A 25091-nucleotide genomic window follows, 5' to 3' on the forward strand; every position below is an offset into this window, starting at 1 on the left:
AGAGAAACACCTTTCATGTTCATGTAAGATTTGAGACTGTTTCTGGTTTCAGTGCCAATTGGATTCTTCAAGCTTTTCACTGAAAGGGGCCCCTTGATCTCTCTCCTGTTCCCTTCTGCAGTTTTAGGGTCATTGCCCCCAGCTGATTCTCACCTGCCTGTTTCTGTACCTGCATTCCCTCCACCTTGACTGTCTTATGCTTTCCTGTCCATCTGTCCACCGCCTGCCTGTCTCCCTAATTTGTATACTTCCCACCTTCGTTAAGGAGCTTTTATTTCTATCTTACATAGAAGTAAGACAACTGGGTCTGGGAGATTGGTGTCTCCCTTTGTTAGATATAGAATATCCACTGAGCTTTGCCCTAATTTTTTGATACAACACAAACCCATTATAAATTCTGGCTTTCTTCCTCTCCCAACCTCAAGTTATCTTACGACAAAATAATGCTTCTAAAAAAAATATGCTGACATATCAATCTTACCAATGAATTCTTTTTAATAATCTTACATGATGGAGCCTACCGCTTTGGCCCATTCCACTGACGCTAGTAACAACCACCCAGGAAGGGGATGGCAGCTGGAAACCTGATCTTTCACAGCCACTCTGCATATTCTTGAATGCCAAGGGCTTCAACAAGCTTTTCACAAGGCGGGGCAGTCCTATTAATTCCTCAATAAGCGTCCATGAGTCTTCATCTTTTCAGAAGGGGGCCTGCCTGTCTTGGATGGGTGACCAGCTTCCTCACTCTGGCTCAGGCCACCCTGCCGGGGCTGAGACAGAATTCGCCTGTGCTGAGCGTTCCAGGCCACTGATCCCCTTGCTCCCGGGATCCCGGCGGAGCCCCCTGCACACCTGTGGAGGCGCGGCGCGGTGGGACGAGGGGCGGCTGCGGCCCGGGGACGACCGGGAGGATCGGGAGGGTAGGGGTGCTGGAGGGCAGCCGCAGCTGTGAGCCCAGCCGCGCCGGGCAGGTGCGGCCCCTCGGCGCCGGCCCAGGAGCGGAGAGCGCGGCGGGCGCTTCCGGGCGGGAGGGTCTGCGCCGCGGGGCTCGCTGTCCCCGCGCGGTGTCTGCAGCTGCGGCGGAGGAAGCGGTGTAGTCCCCGCGCCCCGGAGCGTGCGGACGCCCGTCGGGCCGGGTCTGGCCTCCTGCTCGCCGCGGGCCTCCCGCAAAGCCTCGGTGAGCTCGGACCCCGGCGTCGAGGCTGCGGGCGGGGGCTGAGTACTGGCGACGGAGGCTTCTTTACTCCTTCAGCCCCGAAGAAGGAAGGGTGAGGGGCTGGTCCAGGCCCGGAAATTCTCAAAAACGCGCCCGCGCCAGGGTTTCTTCTGGAAGTTCTTTAAATTCTGGAGTTCAAGGCTTTAGGCACTTCGGCTAAGGAGCCTTCTCCACGGAAGAATAGCCAATGAGAAGTAATTTAAGGTCAAATGTATATCTCTTTTCTGGAGTAGCATATGTTCGCCAGTATCTTTAATACACCCTAAATTCTATAAGGCTCCCCTCCCCCGCCCGCCCCGGAGGACGCCCGGAACGGATTGGGGGGGGGGGCGCGGCTGGCTCCTCCCGCCCCCCACGTCTTCTAGGGCAGCTCCGACTGTCGCGGGGCAGGGGCGCGTCCTGAAGCCAGTTCCTGTCAACAAGGGGTAATTGTGGGATGGTCTCAGGAGTATCTTGAGACAAGAAGGGGGTATCCTGCTGCTGAGTGAGATCAGAACATTCGTGCCAGGCCAGGAGAATCTGAAGGTGGAATCTTGATCAAGTGAATCCTTCCTTGAAGTGCTCTGGGTGTGTGTACACAGGCACGTGCACACACGCACACACACGCTCTCTCTGCCACACAGGACCGAAGTGTGGGATCCGTGCGGTTGATGTGAAAAGTACAGAAACTGTCTTGGAAACTGGGTTCTTCCCTAGAGTTACTGGTGGGAGAAATTCAACAGTCGGCGGACATCCGTGGTGGGTCAGTATAACCAAAACATTGATTTCTTAATGAGAAATCTTACGTTTTTTTCTTGTTTCAAATATCACAACTCCAGGCTGTTAAAACATGTAATTTTTCTCTTACCCTGCTTAACCTCTCTGTCAGAAAGTTTACTTCATAGGAAATTTCTTCCTAACCAATTATATCGGTAACTTAACAATGTTACATAAGGAGAGTTGATTTCAAGTGTTTCTAAGGGAGAGGACACCCATGGGGAGACCTATATGAGTTATGTTTGTGTGTTTCTTCTTGGGCAGGTCTCCCTAAAATCAGGTGAGCATCACTTCTGTGGAGGAAGCTTGATCCAGGAGGATCTGGTTGTTACCAAAGCACACTGCCTGGTTGGCCTCAGTGCATAAGCTGTGGATTTCCATTATTATTATCCACTTATCAAACCTCGATTGCTAGCTATACGACTGGGAGATTTGAAGCTCTAAATACTATGGGAAGTTCAATCTCAGTCCCTGTCTGAATTTTTCCACTTGGTCCAGCCACTCATGGACCTTCCTGATACCCAGAAACTTGTATCAGGATTATCTTAAGATTTCCTGTACCTCTTACTCTACCAATCAGAGTCCCCAAAGATCCCAGATTAGCCTCGATAATTTGTGGAGTTGGTAGTGAGGTGGAGGTGATGATTACTTGTCCTAATGAAACATTGACATCAAATGTTTAATGGATGTTCCAAAATTTTAATAATCTGAGTTTCAGTCATTAGGAGGGAAAAAATATTGTGGAAATAACTGATACTTAGCTAGGTTGAGAGTACTAATAATAATGAGAGTTCTAGGAACAATTTTCATATCTTTTTAAAAATGATAGAGCATATGTACACAAGTATAAAAGAAAAAGAGGCCATTCTTAAATACTTTATGCAGAAAGACGTTTGATGGTGAGGGAAAGGGTTCACAGATCGCAAACACTCTGATGGAAAATCACGACTTTTCGCAGATCCCTATAATTTATAGGCAATTACGATGGAAGTAATCATTAATAAAGGTGCATCTCCTTTAAAGACTTAGAAATGCTTAAAGGTACACTAATCACTTTTCATTTAATTATGTGAAACCAAGGCCGTCGTTCCTGGAGAAACAGCTATGTTTATTGAAACATTTTTCTTCGGTTTTAGGAAACAAATTAAGAGTCTGACTGTGACTGCTGGGCAACACAGCCTCTCCCAGAAGGGTGTACACGAACAGAAGAGTCCTGTCTCAAAAATTATTATCCATCTTGAGTACCACAGACTTGGACATATGAGTTCTGATATTGCACTGCTCTACCTAAAACACAAAGTTGAGTTTGGTATGTAGGGGAGTTAGCACATGAAAAAGTGTAGGAGAAAACGGTGTTTTATTAATCCTGTACCAGTTAACTTTAATTTCTGTGCATAGATCTACTAATATTAGAATAGCTAAGTTTTATTCCTTTTTATTTTATTTTTTAAAGGATTTTATTTATTTATTTGGCAGAGAGATCACAAGTAGGCAGAGAGGCAGGCAGAGAGCTAGGGAAGCAGACTCCCTGCAGAGCAGAGAGCCTGAAGCAGGGCTCGATCCCAGGACCTAAGATCATGACCTGAGCAGAGGTTTAACCCACTGAGCCACCAGGCACCTTTTTTCCCCCCAAAGGTTTTATTCTTTTTTAAAATTTTGTTTATAACTTATAAAAAACACTGTACAGGCTATGGGTCCCAGACACAAATTATGTATGCTTAATCTGTATTTTAAGTACTCTCTTGTCTTAGCTGGGCTACATTCTAGGCTTACTTATACTCAGCTCTAGCCAGGGAGTTTGGGACATTTGAAAGTGTTCTCAGTTCTTTTTGTCATTATTGTGGACTAGATAGCTGACACTCAGCACAGGTAATCTAAACATTTTGGATAAGAATATTAAAAATCTGTTTTTTAAAAAGGCAAAAAAGAAAAGTTTTCAGTGACCCCAAACAATGAGCACAAATCTAGAGGCGTTGACCAGGTAATGAAGCAAGCCATTGCCTTTGAGTCATAGAATTGATCTTTAAGAACCTAGAGCTTTAATTGCTCAAGCAAGGAGACTGCATAGCAGGAGGGATGGGAGATGGGAGATTCTGGTTGGAGTCTCCCATGTAACTCCTGACTTCCTGGCAGGTAATGCTTGAAAGGTTGGGGGAAAAAGAGGGGGAAATATGTCACATAAAGTGAGGGAATAAGGAAAATTACCTGTTTGATTATTGGCTCCGTAATCATGAGCAAGCCTTCATTCAAGTTTAATGCTAGAATTCCCATTACCTCTGACCAAAAGAAACTATTGCCCCATTTTTCTGTTCCCCTTTATAGAAAAGCTATGAAGCTCCATTTATGGTAGGGAGGTTAATTTCCTCTCCTCAGTTCTCATAATTACATGTATTAAGTTTGACCTATCTGTTAGACATCCGAGTCAGTCAGACTCTCATGCCCCTTACTCCCCCCAGTTTGCTCTTGTCTTAGTCACTGACCTCCATGTTGTTAAATTCAAAGTTAAATTCTCAACCCTCAGCTTACTTGAAGGAGTTTTGACAGAGTTGCTCATACCATCCTGGAAACATTTTCTTCATTTGAGTTCCTGGAGTCCCTTGGTTTGCCTTCTACCTCTTTTTTCACCCTTTACTGGTTTTCTATGATGACACCTCCTCTTCTCTGTGACCTCTTATTGTTGGCGTGCTTTTCTCTATCTGTCCTCACTCCTTTAGTGTCCTCATCCAGGATCAAGGCTTTAAACACCATCTGTGTGAAGACTATCCCAAATGTTGTCTATCTAGTCCAGGTTCCTTTAGATTACATATGCTGCTGGGATTACTAGTAGTTGTATAGCTAACTGCCTACTGGTCATCCACCTGGATGGCTAATAGGCATCTCAAACTTAATATCGTTAAAACAGCATCTTGATTATCGCCTACATCCTAAATCTCCTTTACCCGTAGCCTTCCATTTTGACTAATGAAAATTCTATCTTTTCTGGTGTTCAAACTAAACACTTTGCACTGGGTCTTGATTCCTCTTCCTCTCACATTGATTCTTCTTTCTCCCAGAAAAGTCCTGTTGCTTCTGTCTCACCGTCTCTACTCTTAGCAACCTGTTCTAGGCTACCGTCCTTTCTTGCCTGGCTTAATTTTAGAAGTCTCTTAAATTGTCTTTAACTTCCTCTTTTGCATACCTAATGTTTATTACTAACCCAACAATCGGACAGATACTTTTTGAAATATGAGTTACGTCAGTCTGTTCAAAACCCTTCAGTGGTTCTTCGTTCTACTCAGATGGAAATCAATATCTTTACCAGTTGACATCTCTGCCCTCCTGGTTCTACATCTGATCTGTTGTGTGTGTGTTTGTGTGTGTGTTTCCCACTAAACTTTTTTTTGCTTAATGTGTTCTAGCCATTCTGGCCAACTGTTCCTCAAGCATATATGACATGACCCCACTGTGGGGACTTTCCATTCTCTTCCTTCTTCTTCAAGTGCTTTCTGCTCAGATAACTGCTTGGTTCCTTCCCTTGGCTTTTCAAGGCTTTACTCAAATGTCATCTGCACAATGAAACTTGCCATGACTATCAATTTCAAATAACATTTCCCAGGCCATCCCCCCTAATCTCCAGATTTCAGCACTTATTTACCCTACTCTGATTTTTCCAGAGTGATAGTACCTAACCACCAAATAAATAATTTTATTAATTGTTTGCATGCCCACTTCCCCAACACACACTCTTGTATGTAAGGGATTTATCTTTCTGCTCATTCACTGAGGTCTAGAAGAGGGCTTACCACATAGTAGGACTCAGTTACTCTGAGGGAAAACTATCTTTTAAGAACAAGGGTCTACCCTAAAATGTTAGTAGTTTTGGAAGATCATAGTGGTACCTATAACACTGGATTATGATCTTACTTGTTTTGCTTTTTCTGCATTTTTTCTAAATTTCTATAAATATGAAAGTGTTTTATTTGTTTGTTTTTTTTTTAATATATGTCAGGGGCGCCTGGGTGACTCAGTCAGTTAAGCCTCTGCCTTCAGCTCAGGTCATGATCCCAGCGTCCTGGGATCGAGTCCCTCATCAGGCTCCCTGCTCAGTGGAAAGCCTGCTTCTCCCTCTCTGTTCGCCGCTCTGCCTACTTGTGCTCTCTACTGCTCTGTCAAATAAATAAATAAAATCTTTAAAAAAAAAATATATATATATATATATGTCAATATTACATTTAGGGAGAGAGTACAGAAGCTATGAAATTAACTGGATGTCCCTTTTCCAAATATATTCAAGACTTGTCTATCTATGAGCCTTATTATTTTCTGTTATTGTTGTTTTTCCAGGAACTGCTGTTCAGCCAATCTGTCTTCCCCATAGAGATGAGAAATCTGAAACAGGGATTCTTTGCATGATCAGTGGTTGGTGCAAGATCTCAGAGAGTAAGCGGCAACAAAAGGAAACAATAGTAGTTCTTCTAGGTTTCTTTGTCCATGAGAAGCAGGAATTTTATTGGCCATGAGTAATCCATTTATCCTGTTTTGCTTTTGTTTTCCCCAAGTTATGATCCAGTGAGAATTTCTGGTTGTCTTCTCCATAAAAATGACTACACTTAAGGCTCTACACAAAACTTCTGCTGCCCATTTTGGTTAAGTGTGTCACAAAAAGAAAACCAGCAGTAATTATGACAAACGAAGAAGAATACAGTAAAAGGATAATCAGGAATTAGTAACAATGGTTAAACTTACTTGTCTTTAATGTTGTGACTTTTTTTCTTTTTTCTTTTTATGGTAAAGTATTTCACAAAATACGAAAAAGTTTCTCTCTTGGGGAAACTTCAGTGAGGACAATGGTTGTCTAACTTATCAGACTGTCTCCACAGCATCAGAATATTCAAACATCCTATGAGAAGTAGAACTTCCCCTCATGGATGATAGAATGTGTAATAGTGTGCTCAAGCGAATGAACTTTCCTCTTCTGGGAAGGACAATGATGTGTGCCAGGTGTCCAGATGGGAAAAAGGATGCCTGCCAGGTAAAATATATCAGTCATCCTGGTTATTCAGTATCATGTAGGTAATAGTGGATTCTGCCTTTCCCCATGAGTTGCTTTTGCAGAATTACTGCTTCAGAATTCTTTTTTTGTTCATCTTTCTACCATGTTTCTACTGAAAAAGTTTACTTGACCCGGCCTGAGAGCATTCTTTCCTGTTCCGTGCCCATTCTTATCCCCACCCTTCTTTTTGGAGAAAGGGAGGGAAGGAATGCAGGGGAGTTGGTTTCAACATTTCCAACCTAATGGAAGGAAACAAGAGCACTTTGGCAAAATTAGGTCTATCTGTGAATTATTTTTCATTCCACCTTTTGATAAACATCGTGATTTTTTAAGCCTTAAAGGCAGAATGCAATGTTTGCACAACATTTAACCAAAGATGGCATAACTATTGTAACGGTTGGATAAAACATATGAATGACCTCCCAAGGCTGACATAGCAACTTACCAAGAAGACTGATCTTCACAAGACAGAGAGGGAAAAGGGAGACTAATTGGTGAAAGACAGGCATTTAAGTTTTAGATGGAGATGACAATTTAGTTGGAACTACATAAAAAAAAAAAAAAACTGGAGGAGCAAGCAGCTTGGAACTGCTATGGGAAGCTCCCTAAAATTATCTTTTGGAAAAATTTTGACTTTTGTTCTGGGGAAGAGGGGTTGCAGGTGGGAGGCTATAACAGGACAGGGACCAGGAAGAGTTTGGAAGGGAGGAGACAGCAATTTAGAATTATGCCACTTTCTGAATTGGAACCCAAGTAGTTTAATGGTGCTTTATCCTGTCTGCTTCCCTGAGAGACCGTCTTTTTTTGGATTAAGCCCTCAAACGATCCTGTGCCTTTTGAAGAGGGTTTAATGGATACAGAATTGACACATGTTCTCAAAGCAACACATGATTCTGAAGGATTATTAAAGGATCCTAAAATCATGGGTTCTTTATCCTCTAGTCCAAGAGCCAGCATCCCTTCACATGTAGCCCCTGGGACAAAGTTAGGCTTCTGTTCTGTTCTCAGAGCCTTCAGCAGTTGCATGAACTTGGGGATTCTGTTCACTGGTGCTGTAGGCTTGGATATGACCCAGTCTTTCCCAGCAATTCCAGGTGACAAACTAGAGTGAAAGACTGTTCTGTAAACTCCCTCTGCTCCTTCCAGTGGTTTGGAATGTACATGGTTGTTCCCAAATCAAGTAGGGGCAAGAGAGACGTTAAATGGTAGCTTGACAAGATTGCAGACACTGATTGGAAGGAAGTTACATCTGGGCAAAAAGACTGTACCTTGAAACTAATGGTGAAGAGACAGAAAGGTGGACCAAAAAAAAAAAAAAACAAACAAAACATTGATGGACAGTAACCAGTGGGTATCTATGCCTCTACTACTTCTCTCTTTGAGATGAGTACTATTGTTTGTGGGCCTACTAAAATATTTTTAACTTGCGAATATTTTCAAGTTTTTTCTTTCTCTGTGCTATGAAAGGGAGACTCTGGAAATCCATTTGTTTGTAGAAGAGACAGTGGAATCTGGGTCCTTGTTGGGATAAGTTCTTGGAGAGCTGGTTGGACTAGAGATTGGACTTCTTTAAGAAAAAAACCATAGAAGGGCATCGCTGGGCATTTTCTCCAAGGTGTTTGAGTTGATGGTCAGAACATACTCACAGGTAGGTGTAATTTCTGTGAATTCATCCTTCCATTCTAAATCAAATGCTTATATCAAGGGTAGTTACTCTGGTATGTTGCAGGTATAATAGAACTAGGCTCTAAAAGCACAAATATGTCTGATTTTCAATTCCAAATCCAATATATATTAACTTAAATCTCTAAATCCATGAGAACTTGTAACTTTCAATATAATTTAAACCCAACTTGGACATAACCTGGATCTTCAAGTTTATGTTCATGTAGATTTTCATGAGATATGGGTCTTTTTTTTTCTTTATTCATAAGATTTAAAAAGTAACCATTGAGGATGGGTTCTTTCTTCATTTATCCAGCTGACATATCTTTTCCTCTAAATTAGTTTATCTTTTTTTTTCCCTCACCATAGCACATACCCTTCCCAATGTCCATCACCCAGCCATTCCATTCCTCCCACCCCCTCCCCTTCAGCAACCCTCAGTTTGTTTCCCGAGATTAAAAGTCTCTTATGGTTTGTCTCTCTCTCTGGTTTCATTTTGTTTCATTTTTCCTCTCTTCCCCTATGATCCTCTGTCTTGTTTCTCAAATTCCTCATATCAGTGAGATCACATGATAATTCTTTCTCTGATGAACTTATTTCGCTCAGCATAATACCCTCTAGTTCCATCCATGTTGTTGCAAATGGCAAGAGTTTGGTTTTTTTGATGGCAGCGCAATCCATTGTATATATATATGCCACATCTTCTTTATCCATTCATCTGTTGATGGACATCTTGGCTCTTTCCATAGTTTGGCTATTGTGAACATTGCTGCTATAAGCATTCAGGTGCACGTGCCCCTTCGGGTCACTACATTTGTGTCTAGTTTAGGACACTAAAAATAAATGACTTCTTTCCCTTTTCTCCCATTCACCTTTGTTAATTTTACTTGACAACAGTGGAGAAAATAAGGGAGGCTTTGGAGAGTTGTTTTTGTTTTGCAACACTAAAATCTAGATTAGAAAAACAAATGTAGGTCAAGAGATGCCAAACCTGTCCTCAAGGAACTTCCCTGCTATTTGGGAAGATAAAGGAGTAAATTGACCAATGTGACAAAGGTAATGTGTGGATAAGCTCCAAGAGCTGCCTGAGCATCGAGGAGAGCTCTAAGGAGCTCAGTCCTGAGGGACCAGAAGGTGTGCCATACAAAGTGGCGACACCCATGCAAGGAATGCCCAGGGGCAGCCTCCATAGAATAGAGATGTGAGGATACATGACTAACAAGAACAAGCAGCTGAGTACGAGAACCAGATTTTTTCAAGGCCAGAACCCAGAGTGTCAGAACCCAATGTTCTCTCCATCCCACCAGCACTCCCTCACTGTCATCCATGATCAGCTACCTTTCCGATGATTCCAGAAGCACCACTGTGACTGGTCCTGCTGAACACCACTAGAGCAGGCTCACCACTGGCTCTCATTTGGGCATCAGAGTGAAAGTGCTCTGTTCATTGTCATAACTGCACAGGGAAATTCTCTCCTGGTAGAAATTCTGTTCAGTTTTCATCACCTGGAAGAGAAGGTTAAAAAGATTAACAAGCCCTGAACAAAGGTTAATGATAACAATATTTTAAAAGGGCAATGATATCAGCCAGTAACAGTTAATTCCACAGTCAAATGAATAGCAGAATGTGATGATTTATTTAAATTACACTTCCTTAACATCGTCTTTCTAAGCTTCTCATCCCATAGTTGCTTATTTTTTCTAGTTTCCAGTAATTAGAATGTGACCCTGGAAGCTGAAATTTCTGAGAACATGATAGAGGCTTGCCACGTCATTGCTAAGATTTGTGTACTTTTACTTAAGTATTTTTCTACATAGGTATTTTATTATAACCCAGGATATCCTAGTGAGATATGGAAGAAAAAACCATATTAGTTCCACATACAATAAATTTGAAGCCTCAATATGACTCATGATTTTGAAACCTGGATAAAGATATGTTAAATATGAAGAACTTAGAGAAATTTTCTCAGTGAAGTCTGGGGTCATAACGCCTAAAAACATGTGTTCCCATAAATATAAATTATATAAATTACACAGCTTCAATCTGACTGTGTACCATATGTCTTGAAATTCTGCTCATATTTGAGGTAAGTGATCAACTTTTTTCTACACATTGAAAGCTTATAGATTTCAAGGAACCGTGTTATTTGGAGGAAATGGCAAGATTCGTTACCCCCATTCCAAAGAGGGAAGCTTTTCTTGTAATTGGTATCCAAGGTAGGAATGATTCTTGGGTTTCCCCCCAAATCAGGTCTTTAAGAGGCTATGTTTTGGCATTTGTATCTAGTATCTAAATTTCTCAAACTGATTAACATAAAAGTCTATATATTTCTTTTTTTTTTTAAGATTTTATTTATTCACTTGTCAGAGAGAGAGGGCACAAGCAGGCAGAGTGGCAGGCAGAGGAGCCCACCAGACAATGAGCCCAATGCGGGACTCGATCCCAGGACCCCGGGATCATGACCCAAGCCGAAGGCAGCAGCTTAACTGACTGAGCCATCCAGGCATCCCAAAGTCTATATATTTCATCTGATATTTTCTAGTTGGGAAGTATTTGCTGATGGATATTTCTGATATCCACTAATACGAACCATCAACACAAGTAGTATTAAGACTGGAGCTTACCTGAATTGATGTGTTCAAATATACAACTTTTCCTACTTATTTCTTTAATAATGGTAATATTTTCTTAAGTGTTGCCTAGAAGATGGAAAATAGCTCATGGTCTATACGCTTCAGTGCCTTTAAACTTTTTCTACATAACCTGTTCCCTCTATGGCTGAAGAAATCTTTACGCTTTAGAAATAAGTTTTGCAAGTACTTCATTTCCTCAAGTGTTGTGAATTAACTTCAAATCTTGTATGAGCATTGAAAGGTGTGCAAAGGTCGATCACAGATCTGTGAGTTTATAGTCTGGAAAGAAGGAAGAGCTGGATAAGAAGAACTATACTATAAAACACGATCAGATAAGCTTTATAATTCATACTACGCATGTGTCAGGTGGTATAATGGAGAATGGAGGGACTAAGTCCCATTGCAGTGGTTTGTCTGGTGTGTGTGTTTATACTGTGGTGTGTGGGGGTGGGTGGGAATGTGTTAGTGAAGGGGGTAGTATCGAAACTAGTCATTTATGGGTAGTTACAAGTTTTGTAGCTCATGAAGTCTTTTGTAGCTCTGGTATCTAGATTTCAACAGATCATGCAAGGCAGAAGGAGTTATATGAAAGTAATGTCAGGGAGGTGGAGAAAATTATGGTTGTTTGGACAATGTGTATCACAGGGCAGCTGGATAGCAGTCCCAGCATAAATAAGAACTAGTGTGGCAGTGGACAATGAGGATAAAAAGGCTGGTTAGGACTTAATTATAGAGCACCTTAAGTTCCATGAGAAGAAGTCTGGACTTTTTGCCATAGACAATGGGAAGCTAAAATGCTGGCACGATTATAATTTATAAAATAAATGTATAAAGACGGGACTGCAAATACTTGTTACAAGTATGTAGAGGAAATGATATGGCTTAATCGAAGCCCATATTTAAATGTCTTTAAAGTCTAAGTTGACTTTCTATGCATCAACCTACTAATAATATAATACCAATAAAGCCTTTGCTATCTTTTCTTAAACTTTTAGAAAAATAGCATCTAGAATAAGAGTGAAAGTCTTGTTTATTAGAACCTGGGTGGGGAGAGTTGGGAGGGGTCTCCAGGTACAGTCTTTAGAGAGGGACATTGATAAGCTGGAAATTTTCTGACGGACAATGGCCAAGATGGAAAGGAATTTGAAACAATATCTTGGTGGTTTTGATCCAAAGAAGACTTGAGATGAGGAAGGAAATTAATCCAAGGAACCACTACAGATGTGAGGAGGAAGCAGATTTCAATCCAAATAAAGTAGTTTCTAACTTGAGAGATCTCTGAGACTTAATGGCCTTCCTCAGGAGTAATGAATTTCATTTATAAGTAGATATTTGAGAAGAGCATGGATGGCTGTGAGTGAAGTTCTAGAAAGCACTGATACATTAGGTTAAGAGATTGCAGATGACAGCCAGTTTACCATCAAACACAGAGAACCTGCAGTTCAACTTAAACAATGAAGTATTGAAGAGATTTCTGCAAGAAAGACTTTCAAGGCAAAAGGAGTTTGTTATTAGTGTTAGATATTGCAGAAGTCAAAGTGAGGTCAGATAGGGGCGCCTGGGTGGCTCAGTCGGTTAAGCATCAGCCTTTGGCTCAGGTCATGATCCCGGGATTCTGGAATTGAGTCCCATGTGGCGCTCCCTCCTCAGCGGGGAGCCTACTTCTTGCTCTCCCTCTGCTGTTCCCCCTGCTTGTGCTCTCTCTCTGTCAAGCACATAAATAAAATCTTTTTTAAAATGAGGTCAGATAAAATGCCATTTGATATGGCAGTTCAAAATTTAGCAGCTAATTCAGTAGATTTATAGGATTAAGAGCTATATTCATAATTGGCTAAGCGATTGTTGAAGACTTGGTATCTTTCCTTCACCAAGTAGTCTAAACATTTTTATCAAATCTTTAGTATGTGTCAGGCACTGTTTCAGGTACTAGAAATATAGCAGTGCATGAACACAAATACTTCCTTTGCAGGGCAGGTTGGAAAGTGGAGAATGGGGGTGGTACAAGTCATTAATTAAGTAATAGTAAGTAACTATGGTAACTAAAATTAAATAATAGTAAGAAGTGGTAAGTGCTATGCAGAAAAACACAGAAAGAAAGAGGGATGGTAGTGCAATATTAGAGAAGGTGGTTAGGGAAAACCTCACTAGAAAGATGATATTTGGACAAAGACTTGAATAAGATGAGGGAGGGAGTCATACAGGTCGTCTTGGGAAGAAGCATTCTTTGCAGAAGGAACGGCATGTGCGAGGGAGGAAAGCTTTTAGTATATTTGGGGAAGAGTTGGATCAGAGTGCTAGAGCTAAACGAGAGGGGAAAGTGGTCATGGTTGGCATGATTAAACTTACAGGACATATGAAGGACGTGGGATTTCACTGTAAGATGTATGGCCATTGGAGGATGTTGAGCAGATAAGGAACATGACCTGACACATTTAAAAAGGATCACTTTGGCTGCTGTATTGAAAATACACATTAGATGGGAAAGGCTAAGAGCTGAAATTCTAGTTACTGCAATAGTCCAAGGAAGCATGGTGGCTTGGGACCAGGTTTGTAACAGTAGAGGTGATGAAAAGTGGTGGGTCCACAGGATTTGACAGTGAGTTGAAAATATGGGTTGTAAGAGAGAGAGCCTTATGATTAACATGAGGGTTTTTGACCTGTTGGAGGGATGGAGCTGCCACTGTTTTTGATGAAAAAAACAGTTAACAGTGAAGAGAAAGAGGAAGATGGAACTGTGGCTTTTGGGTAGTAGGACAGGTTTCAAGAGAAGCAGGGTTTGGTTTGGTTTTGTTGTTTTGTTTTGTTTTGGGGAGAAATGGGTTAGGCTTAATTACACTGACAAGGAGAAGAGAATAAGGGAGAGGAGTCAAGAGAAATGTATAAATACGTGAAGGAAGTTTCATGAGAACACAATAAATAAGGAAGGTTTAACTTTGAAAAAAAGGTGAATAATTACTCTCCTGGGAAAAGCAACAAAAATTTTCAGGTTACCTATAGGAAAGTTAAATAAATGTATACTAGATGTCTTCTTAGATGTTACAAGCTTTTAGTTGCTTCAAGTTTCGAGGATATAGTTGAGATTAAATAGTTAAGATTTGGGGGCGCCTGGGTGGCTCAGTGGTTTAAAGCTTCTGTCTTCAGCTCAGGTCATGATCTCAGGGTCCTGGGATCAAGCCCCACATCGGGCTCTCTGCTCAGCGGGGAGCCTGCTTCCTCCTCTCTCTGCCTGCCTCTCCGCCTACTTGTAATCTCTGTCTGTCAAATAAATAAATAAAATCTTTAAAAAATTAAAAAAAATAATTAAGATTTGTAATAGCATGTAAGGACTCAAATCAGGAGTCAAGAAGAGATGAATAAGATTTTCAGTAACTTTACAACTCAGTATTAGCATGAATTTATGCTGTATTTCGGCACATCTAAAACAAACTGGTTGTAAAATTCATTATTATTTTATGTATCAGTAAAGAAATAAAAAATACTCAAGATTAGGAGATTTCCATATAAAGACAGGACACCAAAGACTATACCTTCAGTGTTAGGCTAAACAAGGCACAGTCCTGCCCACATGGAAAGTTATATGCCTCAAACCTTGACACTGGATGTAGGGAGTGGTAAAAATCTTCTCTGAGAATTCAAATCACAAACTAATACTTATGTAGGTCTGTTGTCTATAATGTCCACCACCAGTATAGTCTGGAACACCTCAAGCAGAAAAATTCAGTAGGATGAAGTTGACAGTGCTCCAAAGTGACTGATCAAAGATAATTTCTTTCTGGAAGAACCATTTCCATCTAAGTCTAACAGAACTGTAAGACTCCACTGTAAGATCCTTCTGATTTTAGAATGTTCAAATGTGTGTGGTGGGGGGGGGAATGTGCTTTAGAAACGTAATAAGATAGGGAATCATTTTGCATACTTAGTGATTCCTGCATTATTCTAAGCAGCCTGGAGAATGGTAGAAGGTTTAATTCCAGATGGAGTTAATTAATGGTAAGTTAGAAATAGATAATGCAAAGAAGGAGCAAGGAGTTATAGTTTCTCCAAGCCTATCTTTATTCTTTTAGGTGGTAGCTAAATTCACAGACATGGCAGATACACGACACTCAGGTGGTCTCCCTCGTTCTAGGCCCATGGGAGACATTGCATTTCTTAGAGCCTTAGAACAGTGCCTGGTATATAATAATGCTCAATAAATATTTGAATAGGTAAATCAATGCTTACTGTTGGTACCCCTCTCTCACTTAGGTTGACTAGATCTCAGAATCCTTTTTAACACAGGAGTTGCTAACAATAAATCAGGTGATTTGAAATCTGTTTTCTATCTTTGAGGTAGAGGTTTGGAATGGGAGAAAGTACTTGCCTTTGAAGCCATAAAGCCCAAACTGTATTTCCTATTACATGTGAGGTGTGATGAGTCTTTTAAGATCATGACAGTTTTCTTATTTTGAGGAGGGGGAGTACTTTCTCCCTGCCCACTTCAGAGGGGTATAATGAATCTCAAGAATGATGATAGATGTGGACTGCTTTCTCAATTGAAGTACCAAAAAAAAAAATATTGAGCTTTATAATATCCTAGACCGCTTATTGCTTTCTAAATTGAAGTGCTTAAAGAGTGATTTTTTAAAAAAATAATATTTTAGGCAGCCTCTTTTTACATTGATGTTCAAAATGATGGACTAGAAAAAGCAAAGCAGGAAGTTTCTGGTTAGGGAGGAAATATTTAGTAAGAATTATTGCATTTGATCTTTAGAAACTGGGCATTAAAAAGTTGGATAACTGCTGAGATCCTGAACATTATTACTTAGAGGGCAGTGAGACTGTTAACAGGTCTGAAGTGGTTGAAAAAGAATGTCAGGTTTTAGAAGTTTGTTCTGATGTGTTCGATTCCAGGCATGATCGCTTTGCACTCAGATGAATGTGAGGCATGGAAGACACCAAGGATTTATGGTCTGCTGGGCTTTCTTTTCTTTAATAATGTGAATTCATGAAGGAGAATAGAGGATTATGTGTTAAATCATGTAAGACTACGTTCAGAATGTTTAGACATGTTTCTAAAGATGTTAGCAAAAGGTCACAGCTGACCTTACCGGGAGTTAGAGAGATGACATGGCAACCACAGAGACCGTGACCCAGGCTGACCTTGGAGGACGTGACTGGTTAGACTTAACATATGCTGCTTGGTCAATCCATAATTCATGATCCATAATTCAACTTCTGGGTGAACATTATGAATTTTCAATTAGTCTACTAACTTAGAACAAAGAGATGAATCTTGGGTTCCTCAATGTATAGGTGAAAATTCTAGTATTTTATAACTGAATGAAAGTTAAAGGGTGGTTTCTGGTGATTTCTAATTAACCCCTCTATTTGTTGGATAAATGCCAGCAATTTGAGCATAATCAAATTATTCTCACATAAGGATTTGCTTTGCCTTTTATCTTCTAATAACAAAATTTTAAAATTTTGTTATTGGTGAGTTATGAGCTAAAGCCCAAATACTAGATCTTAGTTGTCCCACTCAACTGTGCCGTTTATTACCCTTACTCTGCCTTGCCTATCTAGCTTATGTATGTGGAGAATAACAGTACCAGAAAATAAAATTATCCTGGTAAAATTTACAAGCTTAGACATACAAAATCAAATTGGAAGTGACCATGACTATATATCTTTACAATCGAGCAATGGAGTGCTTATTAGTACATATGTTACATTTATTTTTACTTGTCGTGTTAGAGTATCTAAGCAACCAAAGATAGGCAGAGGGACCTGAAGTTAGTTTTCTGCCCCTAGGACATCTTCCATACTGTCCCTTTCTGGAAGGGGTGTGTGTGTGTGTGTGTGTGTGTGTGTGTGTGTGTGTCTGTGGTAGGAGAGGAACTGATAACCCACATACTGACTGAGCTTTCTCTATCCCTTCTCAAGTTCAATAACATCGATCTCACAACATTCCAAAACTTCCTTTCAAGACAATATCTACTTTTTTGTTTTTCATCACAAAAGTGGGAGCATATTTGCCAAATTTGGTAAAGAGAGACAAGTGAATGGAAGAAAATGTAAACCATTAATAATCCTGCCACCTAGAGATAAGTGCTGTTACCATTTTGAAGTAGTGTGTATTAATTTATGTGTATTAACATACACACTGACCTTCACGTGGTTTTATAATGTTCTTTTCTCTCATCACAGTAGATCATTTCAGGTCATTTATGGGATATATCTTATGAACTGTAAACGTAATTAATAACTTTAATTGAAATATGTTAAGCATCTTGATGCAGAGTTTCTAGAGCCCATAATAGAACTTGGTCCCCAGCAAAGGCCAGTGGTAAGGACAAATATCTCTTCACAAATTGAGAGGGTGTTATAGGTAAGGTATTGTGCTAAGGATTATAAGACTGGTTGAGTAAATGATTTCACACTCCAGGACTGCTATTTACCTAGTAACCATTCTTTCAACCAATCATTTGTTAAGAATCAACTAGGTTCCAGGGAACCTGGGTGGCTCAGTGGGTTAAAGCCTCTGCCTTCGGCTCAGGTCAGGATCCCGGGGTCCTGGGATCGAGTCCCGCATCGGGCTCTCTGCTCAGCAGGGAGCCTGCGTCCTCCTCTCTCTCTCTCTTGGCCTGCCTCTCTGCCTACTTGTGATCTCTGTCTGTCAAATAAATAAATAAAATCTTTAAAAAAAAAAAAAAAAAAAAAAAAAAAGAATCAACTAGGTTCCAGATATTATATCAAGCCCTACACATACAGAGAGTAAAAACAGTCTCTGCTCTAATTGCAGTCTGACAAGTTAACTAAAGGTGTACCACAAAGTAGGAAATGACAGAGTACAGGAAATGTGCTGCGGTGATTCAGAAAATGTAGCTCTTACCTCAGGGGGAGTTTGGTAAATTTATGAGAACTGGACTTCATGTCAGGCCCTGAAGGATGAGTAGAATTTAGACATGGGACATTGAGTTTGAGAAAGCGAATGGAATATAAAATCATTGACACAGAGAGTGTGGGGAAAATTAAAGTAAAACTAAATAGTTTGGTGTGCTGAGAACAGAGAATTCCCATAAGATAATATCAGGAAAACACATATAAGCTGCTACCATCTTAATGCTGTTTCAATCCATTTTCATTTTAAGGTAAGGTTTGTGGAGGTCTGTTGCCTCCACCTTTGCTGACAGGCCACAGTTACATTTGTTTCTAGGACAGGAGAAAATGGCAGCAGGTTTGAGCTGACCTTTACTGCCACACTGAAGAACTCAGGAGCAGGTATCTCAAATACCTAATTCCCTGATGTTTTTGAGATGGAGATAAGGAAGAAGGAATGCCTCTGGCCCTTCTCTTTGGAGTTCCCTTCCCACAGGCTCAGGCTGGGGGAGTGAGGCTGCACGGGTGGAAGGAAGGACAGTTCACTCTGCCGATTATCCTGACTTGTATCCCACACGTGTAAGGTGTCATTGCTTCATTCATGCTCCAGGGAAACACATGATGACGGTAAACAACTAAGGAAGCTCTATACAGTTCATCCAGAGCTTAGCTGTGTTGGTTAAGCAGAACTTGCTTCATCTGGGCTAGCAAACGGCCACTATGTCTAGGAACTTCCATGGGCCACATCTGTGGCTCCAAATGTGGATCTATATATGTTGTTTGAAACGTTTCAGCGGTTGAAGAGAGAATGCGATGAGAAGTATGCCCCCTTCTCCTCTAACTCCCATCCTGCCTCCTGGTGGCGAACACTGGTTAAGTATCCCTAGAGAGAGATGCTGAGCCCTTACAGACATACATGTATTTATATTGCTTAACAGTGCTTTTTCTCCTTAAAAAAATATCCCAAAGATCTTCCCAGATGAATCCACAGAGCTCTTCTGAACAACTGCATAAAGTTCTGTTGTGTGATACTCCATCATTTCTGAAGCCATTTCCCTACTATCACTTGGTGGGTTTCTAGTCTTTGTCCATACCAACAATGCTAGTACGTCCCTGTGTCAGTGTTTTTGGGCACAAGCGGATGTATGTAATTCCCAGAGGTGGACTTTCTGTATCAAAGGGCTTGTACGTTTTAACCTCAGAGTTCTTGCCAAATTGCTTTCCAGCGAGACTGCAATGACTTATTCTATCAGTGGAATAGGAGAGGGTAGCTGAGGACCTTTTCATGTGCATAGGGAAGCTTTTAAAGTTTATTGCATCTGTTCCTTTTCTGGTTATGTTTCTAATTTGTGCAATTGGAATTTGAGGACTTTATCACTGAATTTAGCCAAAACTGTGTTTATGATGTGGTTGTGACTTACGGTGATCCTGAAGAGGAGCACGAGTTAGGTGGGTAATGTTCCATCTGAAAAGCATGAGAGTGTTTGCAACATTTACTGTCTTCCCTGGGTGCCACAGAGTCAAACGGGAATGAGGATTTCTTATGCTGGAAACTCATGTGTCAGAAAACCTTAGCTTTAACCCACGAGCCCACAACGGATTCACCAGTGAGGTTTTTAATAGGAACATGCAAAATGCAGAGAATGTTTCAGAATATTTGGAAGGTGAACTTTTCCCACAGCGACACTGAGTACATTTTTGGCAGTTATTGAAGGTACATTTTTTAACTCCTTTCTGTGTACATCCCTTCAATTGGTGATATTTTTATGTCCAAGAAAAGTAACTAAAAGAAGTAACCAAAGCTATAATTACTACTTCAGTCTTTAAAGTTCATTTTTGGACCTAGAACTTCAAGTACACTTTCATTTCTGACCTACAGATTTATTGAATCTAAAAAATGATCTTCCAGATGGACAGCCGTTTCCTTAATACCTACTGTCTGTCCCTTAACTAAGTGTTGGTGTGGTTCGGAGACTGGGAATGCAGGTGGGTTGGGAATGTTTGTTTGCATCTTCAAGCCAGGTGACTAGAGACAGAGTCCCCTCATCCAGCAGAACGGGAGCTAGGTAGGGTGAGCTCTGGGTGAAGCGGATTGCAGGTGGTGCTTATTCACCTGAAGTGTAGCCATATTCTGTTTGGAAAGAGGAATACCACGTTTTGGATTTTTTTTAAAAAGATTTTATTTATTTATTTGACAGACAGAGATCACAAGCAGGCAGAGAGGCCGGAAGAGAAGCAGGCTCCCCGCTGAGCAGAGAGCCCGATGCGGGGCTTGATCCCAGGACCCTGGGATCATGACCTGAGCTGAAGGCAGAGGCTTTAACCCACTGAGCCACCCAGGCGCCCCACGTTTTGGATTTTTACTCACCTCTTCTCGTTGTGTACATTAATCAGTTGGAGTTTCTATGCATACTAAAAATCAGATGTCTTTACCCTATCTGTAGAGTGTTCTTCTGTGAGATAAAATTACAATACGTAGTTATCTTGAAACAAATGTGCCATTCCCACATGAAATGGAAAGGTGTGCCTACAAACCAAAATTGAAGAAAACCAGAATTGCTGGGGAAAATTAATTGGATAATGTTTTACCTCTGTTTTCTGATGTTTTTTAAAAAATTATAACTATAAATCAAACATCCCTAAAACTGACAGCTAAATTTTGTGGAATCTTGAACTTTACTCCAATATTCAGTCCTAATAACATGCTGGTGATCCACTTTAAAAGTGATGGTGAAAATACCTTCCAGGGCTTCAAGGCTTGGTTTACCTTTTTGCTCTCAGGTGAGTATAAGCGCTTGCACAGTAGTGATTTTTTACCTGTGAAAATAGTTATACAGAAGACCACCTAGTTATGTGTACCTGAAATTAGGGTACTTGAATCACCTTGGTGGCAAAATAAAAATGCAGTTTCCTGCACCCACCCCTGAAGTTTTAGATTCAGTAGATTGTGATGGGGTCCTGGAACCTGGGCTTTCACAAGAACCTCAGGTGAAGCCAAGAAACTACATCATCAACTAAATGATCAAAAGAGACTCTAAGCACCTTGTATGAAAAGTGGGTAATTTAGATGAGAGAATATAATTCAGAAATGACATTGACCAGCTCCTTTTTGGGGGGTGTTTCAGGGTTTTGAAGGACTAATAGTTTTTCCAGTCATTCTAGAAAACAAAGCAGCCTTTACTTGGACAAAAGGAACATCACCTGCAGAGACCCTGCTGTGGAGGAGAATGAGTGTTGTACGAAAAGCTGCAAATTATTCGATACAACTCAGATTTTGGAGGGAGTGATAGAAAAGGCAAGAGTTAGATTGTATGGGATTCAGGGCATTCAATTTTAGGTACCAGAGTGCTAGGATAGCTAGCTAACATTTATCCATTACTTGCTTTCTACCAGGTATCAACTAAACATCTCTCATGCATTATAACTTTTATTTCTCCTTACAAGCATAAGAGGTTTATATATTGCTCTCCTTTTCACAGATGACAGACAAGAGGTTCAAAGAGGTTGAGTAGCTTTTCTCAAAGATGCATAGCTGCCAAGAGGTGGAGCCAGAATCCAAACATTGGTAGTGATTGGTAGTAATGTAGAAGATAGAGATAGAGATTAGGGATAAATTTACATTCAAGGAGACTAGTGCAGAAGTCGTTGTAAGAATGTATTCGAGATCTATTCCCTGGTTAGATATATTGTGGCAAAGGTAATGTAAAAAATGAAGGAGAAAAATCCCAGCATAATTTTTAGGACTATAGCTTGACAGGAAAGATGGATGGTAGAGCCACTAAATGATACAGAGAAGCATAACAAGACCATATTCACTGTTGAAATCACTTGTTTCCATTTGAGACAAGTGCATTTTTATGAGCTTGTGGGAGATCCGGATGCAGAGATCTAGCAGTCCTAGCTCTAGAATTCAGAAAAATAGGCTTAGATTGAAGAGAGAAATGTGGAAGTCATATATAAGCAAATGAATAGTAATAGGTTTGTAAACAGCACCTTGTGGAATATTTTTCGCTGAAGGATGGGATCTTGAAAAAAATTCTGAATTGAGAAGAGATGGTCATAGATGTATCAAGAAGATCAAGAAAGTGATTCCATGAAGCCAAGGAAGGAAAAAGTGCTTAAGAATCAGATACAAGAGGATTGTTAAGAAATATACAATAAATCACATCTATGGGATCTGGCATTTAGCATTGGAAAGGTAGTATTAGTGAAATCAACATTAGAGTGGTTATGTGATTGACTCCAGGGTAAGCAAGTAGGGTCAACTGGTAAAAACTACTTTAAATATTTTCAATTGAAAAAATGTTTCCTCTATACTCTTTAAACCATGTTGGATCAACATCACCTCCCCCCACCCCCCAGTCAATCCGCTGTCTTCTGCAAAAGCTATTCTGTGTGCTGAGTTGATGGTCATGTGATTACTATCTGTTTACTCTTTCTTCTTTAGAAAGCCTCATTTTACATTGATATAACTCCAGTGAAGAAGAATGAATTTTAGATCCATAAAACTTCCAGAATCTTGTTTGGGTTAGCATAGAGAGTCATAAATGGAGGGAAGAAGAAATAAGTTCTTGACTGGAAGAAGGGTATAGAGAACAATCCTTTGTCTTCATCTATACCTGTGCAAACTTAATATTTAAAATATTTTCCTAGGCTTCATATTTAATATGATGATGTAATTTTGGGCAACGGGAGAAAACCAAAGTTTTTGTTTTGTTTCATTTTAGCACACTCTGGCAAATTTTAATTTGTAATCTGAAGTATCTGGTCAAAAATTATGATCTTTCATTGTTCTATATACATGTATTTTTTTTTTAAAGATTTTATTTATTTATTTGACAGAGAGAGATCACAAGTAGGCAGAGAGGCAGGCAGAGAGAGAGAGAGGGAAGCAGGCTCCCTGCTGAGCAGAGAGCCCGATGCGGGACTCGATCCCAGGACCCTGAGATCATGACCTGAGCCGAAGGCAGCGGCTTAACCCACTGAGCCACCCAGGCGCCCCATATATACATGTATTGAATATGGTCTAGTTGTGGGTTGTAATAGAAAGTGGTACAGGCAATGGTAATAGGGGAAAACGTCTTATGGGGAAATTAGAGGAGGCTCTGTAGAGACAGAGTGCTTGAGCTAAGTCCAGCGATATTACAGACAAGAGAAAGGCGTTTGGATGTCTTAGTGTATTTGGCATGTTTGAAGATTTGGTGAATGGTTTCATACCATGAGAGAGAGGAAACAAAGACATATAATGAAGAACTTGCATGCTCTGTTAACTAACAAAAATTTCTTACTAGAATATAAGTTCCATGAGGGCCCAGATTTTTGTCTGTTCTGTTCACTGATAGATCACCGATACCTAGAAGACCAATATCTAGAACAGTGCCTGGCAGTACCAAGTACTAAAATATTTATTAAGTGAATGACTATTATTCTGTGGACCAATAACTAAAAATCCAATTACTTAGCAGAGTCACCTAGGCAAGCATTTAAAATCCGATTCCTCAGAGGTGGGGTCTTAGGAGTCGATATCTTTATAAAGCTCATCTGATATTTCCAAATTACTTCTGTTGGCTTTGCAAGCCATTGGAAGAGGTGTGTGTGCTTCATTATTTCAGTTGGATGGGTCATTAGTTTCCTCTTCTTTGCTGTAGGCATCTGTGGCATCCCTCCATTTAGTCTCCAGTGGCTTTCGAGAAGAATTGTAGAAGAATTGCCCCCACTGCTGGCCATGGCAGGTGGGCGTGAGGTTCCTAGGCAGTCACCAGTGTGGAGGGCCCATCCTCAACCCTACTTGGATTCTGACCACAGCCCACTGATCGCAATCGTGAGTGAAACTGATGATGTTTTAATACTGTATTTAGCACATGTCTTTATACACCGTGCCTAGGACATAAGTATAGTCGTCTACCTACTGAAGTCATCCAGACTAATTTTAAAGCATGAATCTTTTGGTGATTTCCTACATAGCCATCTAGCCTCTATTTAAACAATGTCAGTGTGGAAAATGTTAACCAAACCTCAAAATTGCTCATCCCATTACAGCAATCTCTGATTATTATGTTGAGCCTAAGTCTGCTTCTCTGTAACAGAAATCTGTTGTTCTAAATTTACTGGGGTTCCAGAACACAAGAACTAAGTCCGGTTCTTCTTTCACATACAGTGCTCCCTATACCTGAAGACCTTTCTCAAATCGCCCTTTTAAGTTGCAGTGCCACTTCTCTTGGATTGATTTAGTGTTGTCTTTCTTAAAATATGGCTCACAACAGTGGAGGGCATAGTAGAATAATCTGCCGCCGTGGTCACTGGACCACTAGTGGACCACAATTCTGGTTAACTTCTTCAATGTTTTCAAATTTTGAATTATGCCGTGATATGAAAAAATGTACGTAATATGTCGTCTAAAGAGTAGTAAATGTTCATATGTGTCCCTGCCATTCAGTTTGGGAAGAATCCTTGCACTTCTTAAGACCCTCCAATGCCCCAGCCAAGAGGTAGACACTCTGCCGAGTTTTGTATTTATGATACCTTTCCTTTTTTAAATTTTTTAAAAAGATTTTATTTATTTATTTGACAGAGATCACAAGTAGGCAGAGAGGCAGGCAGAGAGAGAGGGGGGGGAAGCAGGCTCCCTGCTGAGCAGAGAACCCGATGCGGGGCTCGATCCCAGGACCCCGGGATCACGACCCGAGCCAAAGGCAGAGGCTTAACCCACTGAGCCACCCAGGTGCCTCACCTTTTTTAAATTTAACATCTGTGAACCCCTGAAATAAGCCTATTGTTCGATTTTTCTTGGTTTTCATAATGTAAAAGAATTGTAGTTTGTATTTTTTTCTGTCTTGCTCCTATCCTCATGTTATACAGATAAGCCACGTGACTGTGTAACTGTAATTAATTCATTTTCAGTTCAGGCTACCTAAGTCAGTCGTCTGTT

At 40.5% G+C, this 25091-nt stretch overlaps 1 protein-coding gene across 1 annotated transcript in view; it reads left to right on the forward strand.

Annotated features, from left to right (window-relative positions):
* Window positions 1-1452: 1452 nt before the first annotated feature.
* The window catches only part of OVCH1 (ovochymase 1), a gene marked incomplete at both ends in the record, with an annotated part of 67465 nt that continues 43826 nt past the window's right edge, over window positions 1453-25091 (forward strand). The window contains 15 exon segments of the mRNA XM_080810235.1: window positions 1453-1462; window positions 1840-1958; window positions 2237-2320; window positions 3053-3281; window positions 6296-6391; window positions 6832-6854; window positions 6858-6983; window positions 8472-8550; window positions 9726-9870; window positions 16868-17001; window positions 18660-18790; window positions 19531-19612; window positions 20816-20944; window positions 23812-23869; window positions 23871-23967. Coding sequence (XP_080666361.1) covers window positions 1453-1462; window positions 1840-1958; window positions 2237-2320; window positions 3053-3281; window positions 6296-6391; window positions 6832-6854; window positions 6858-6983; window positions 8472-8550; window positions 9726-9870; window positions 16868-17001; window positions 18660-18790; window positions 19531-19612; window positions 20816-20944; window positions 23812-23869; window positions 23871-23967 — 1542 coding nt within the window.

The sequence above is a fragment of the Martes martes genome, assembly GCF_963455335.1.
Source record: "Martes martes genome assembly, chromosome: 8".
Lineage (NCBI taxonomy): Eukaryota > Metazoa > Chordata > Mammalia > Carnivora > Mustelidae > Martes > Martes martes.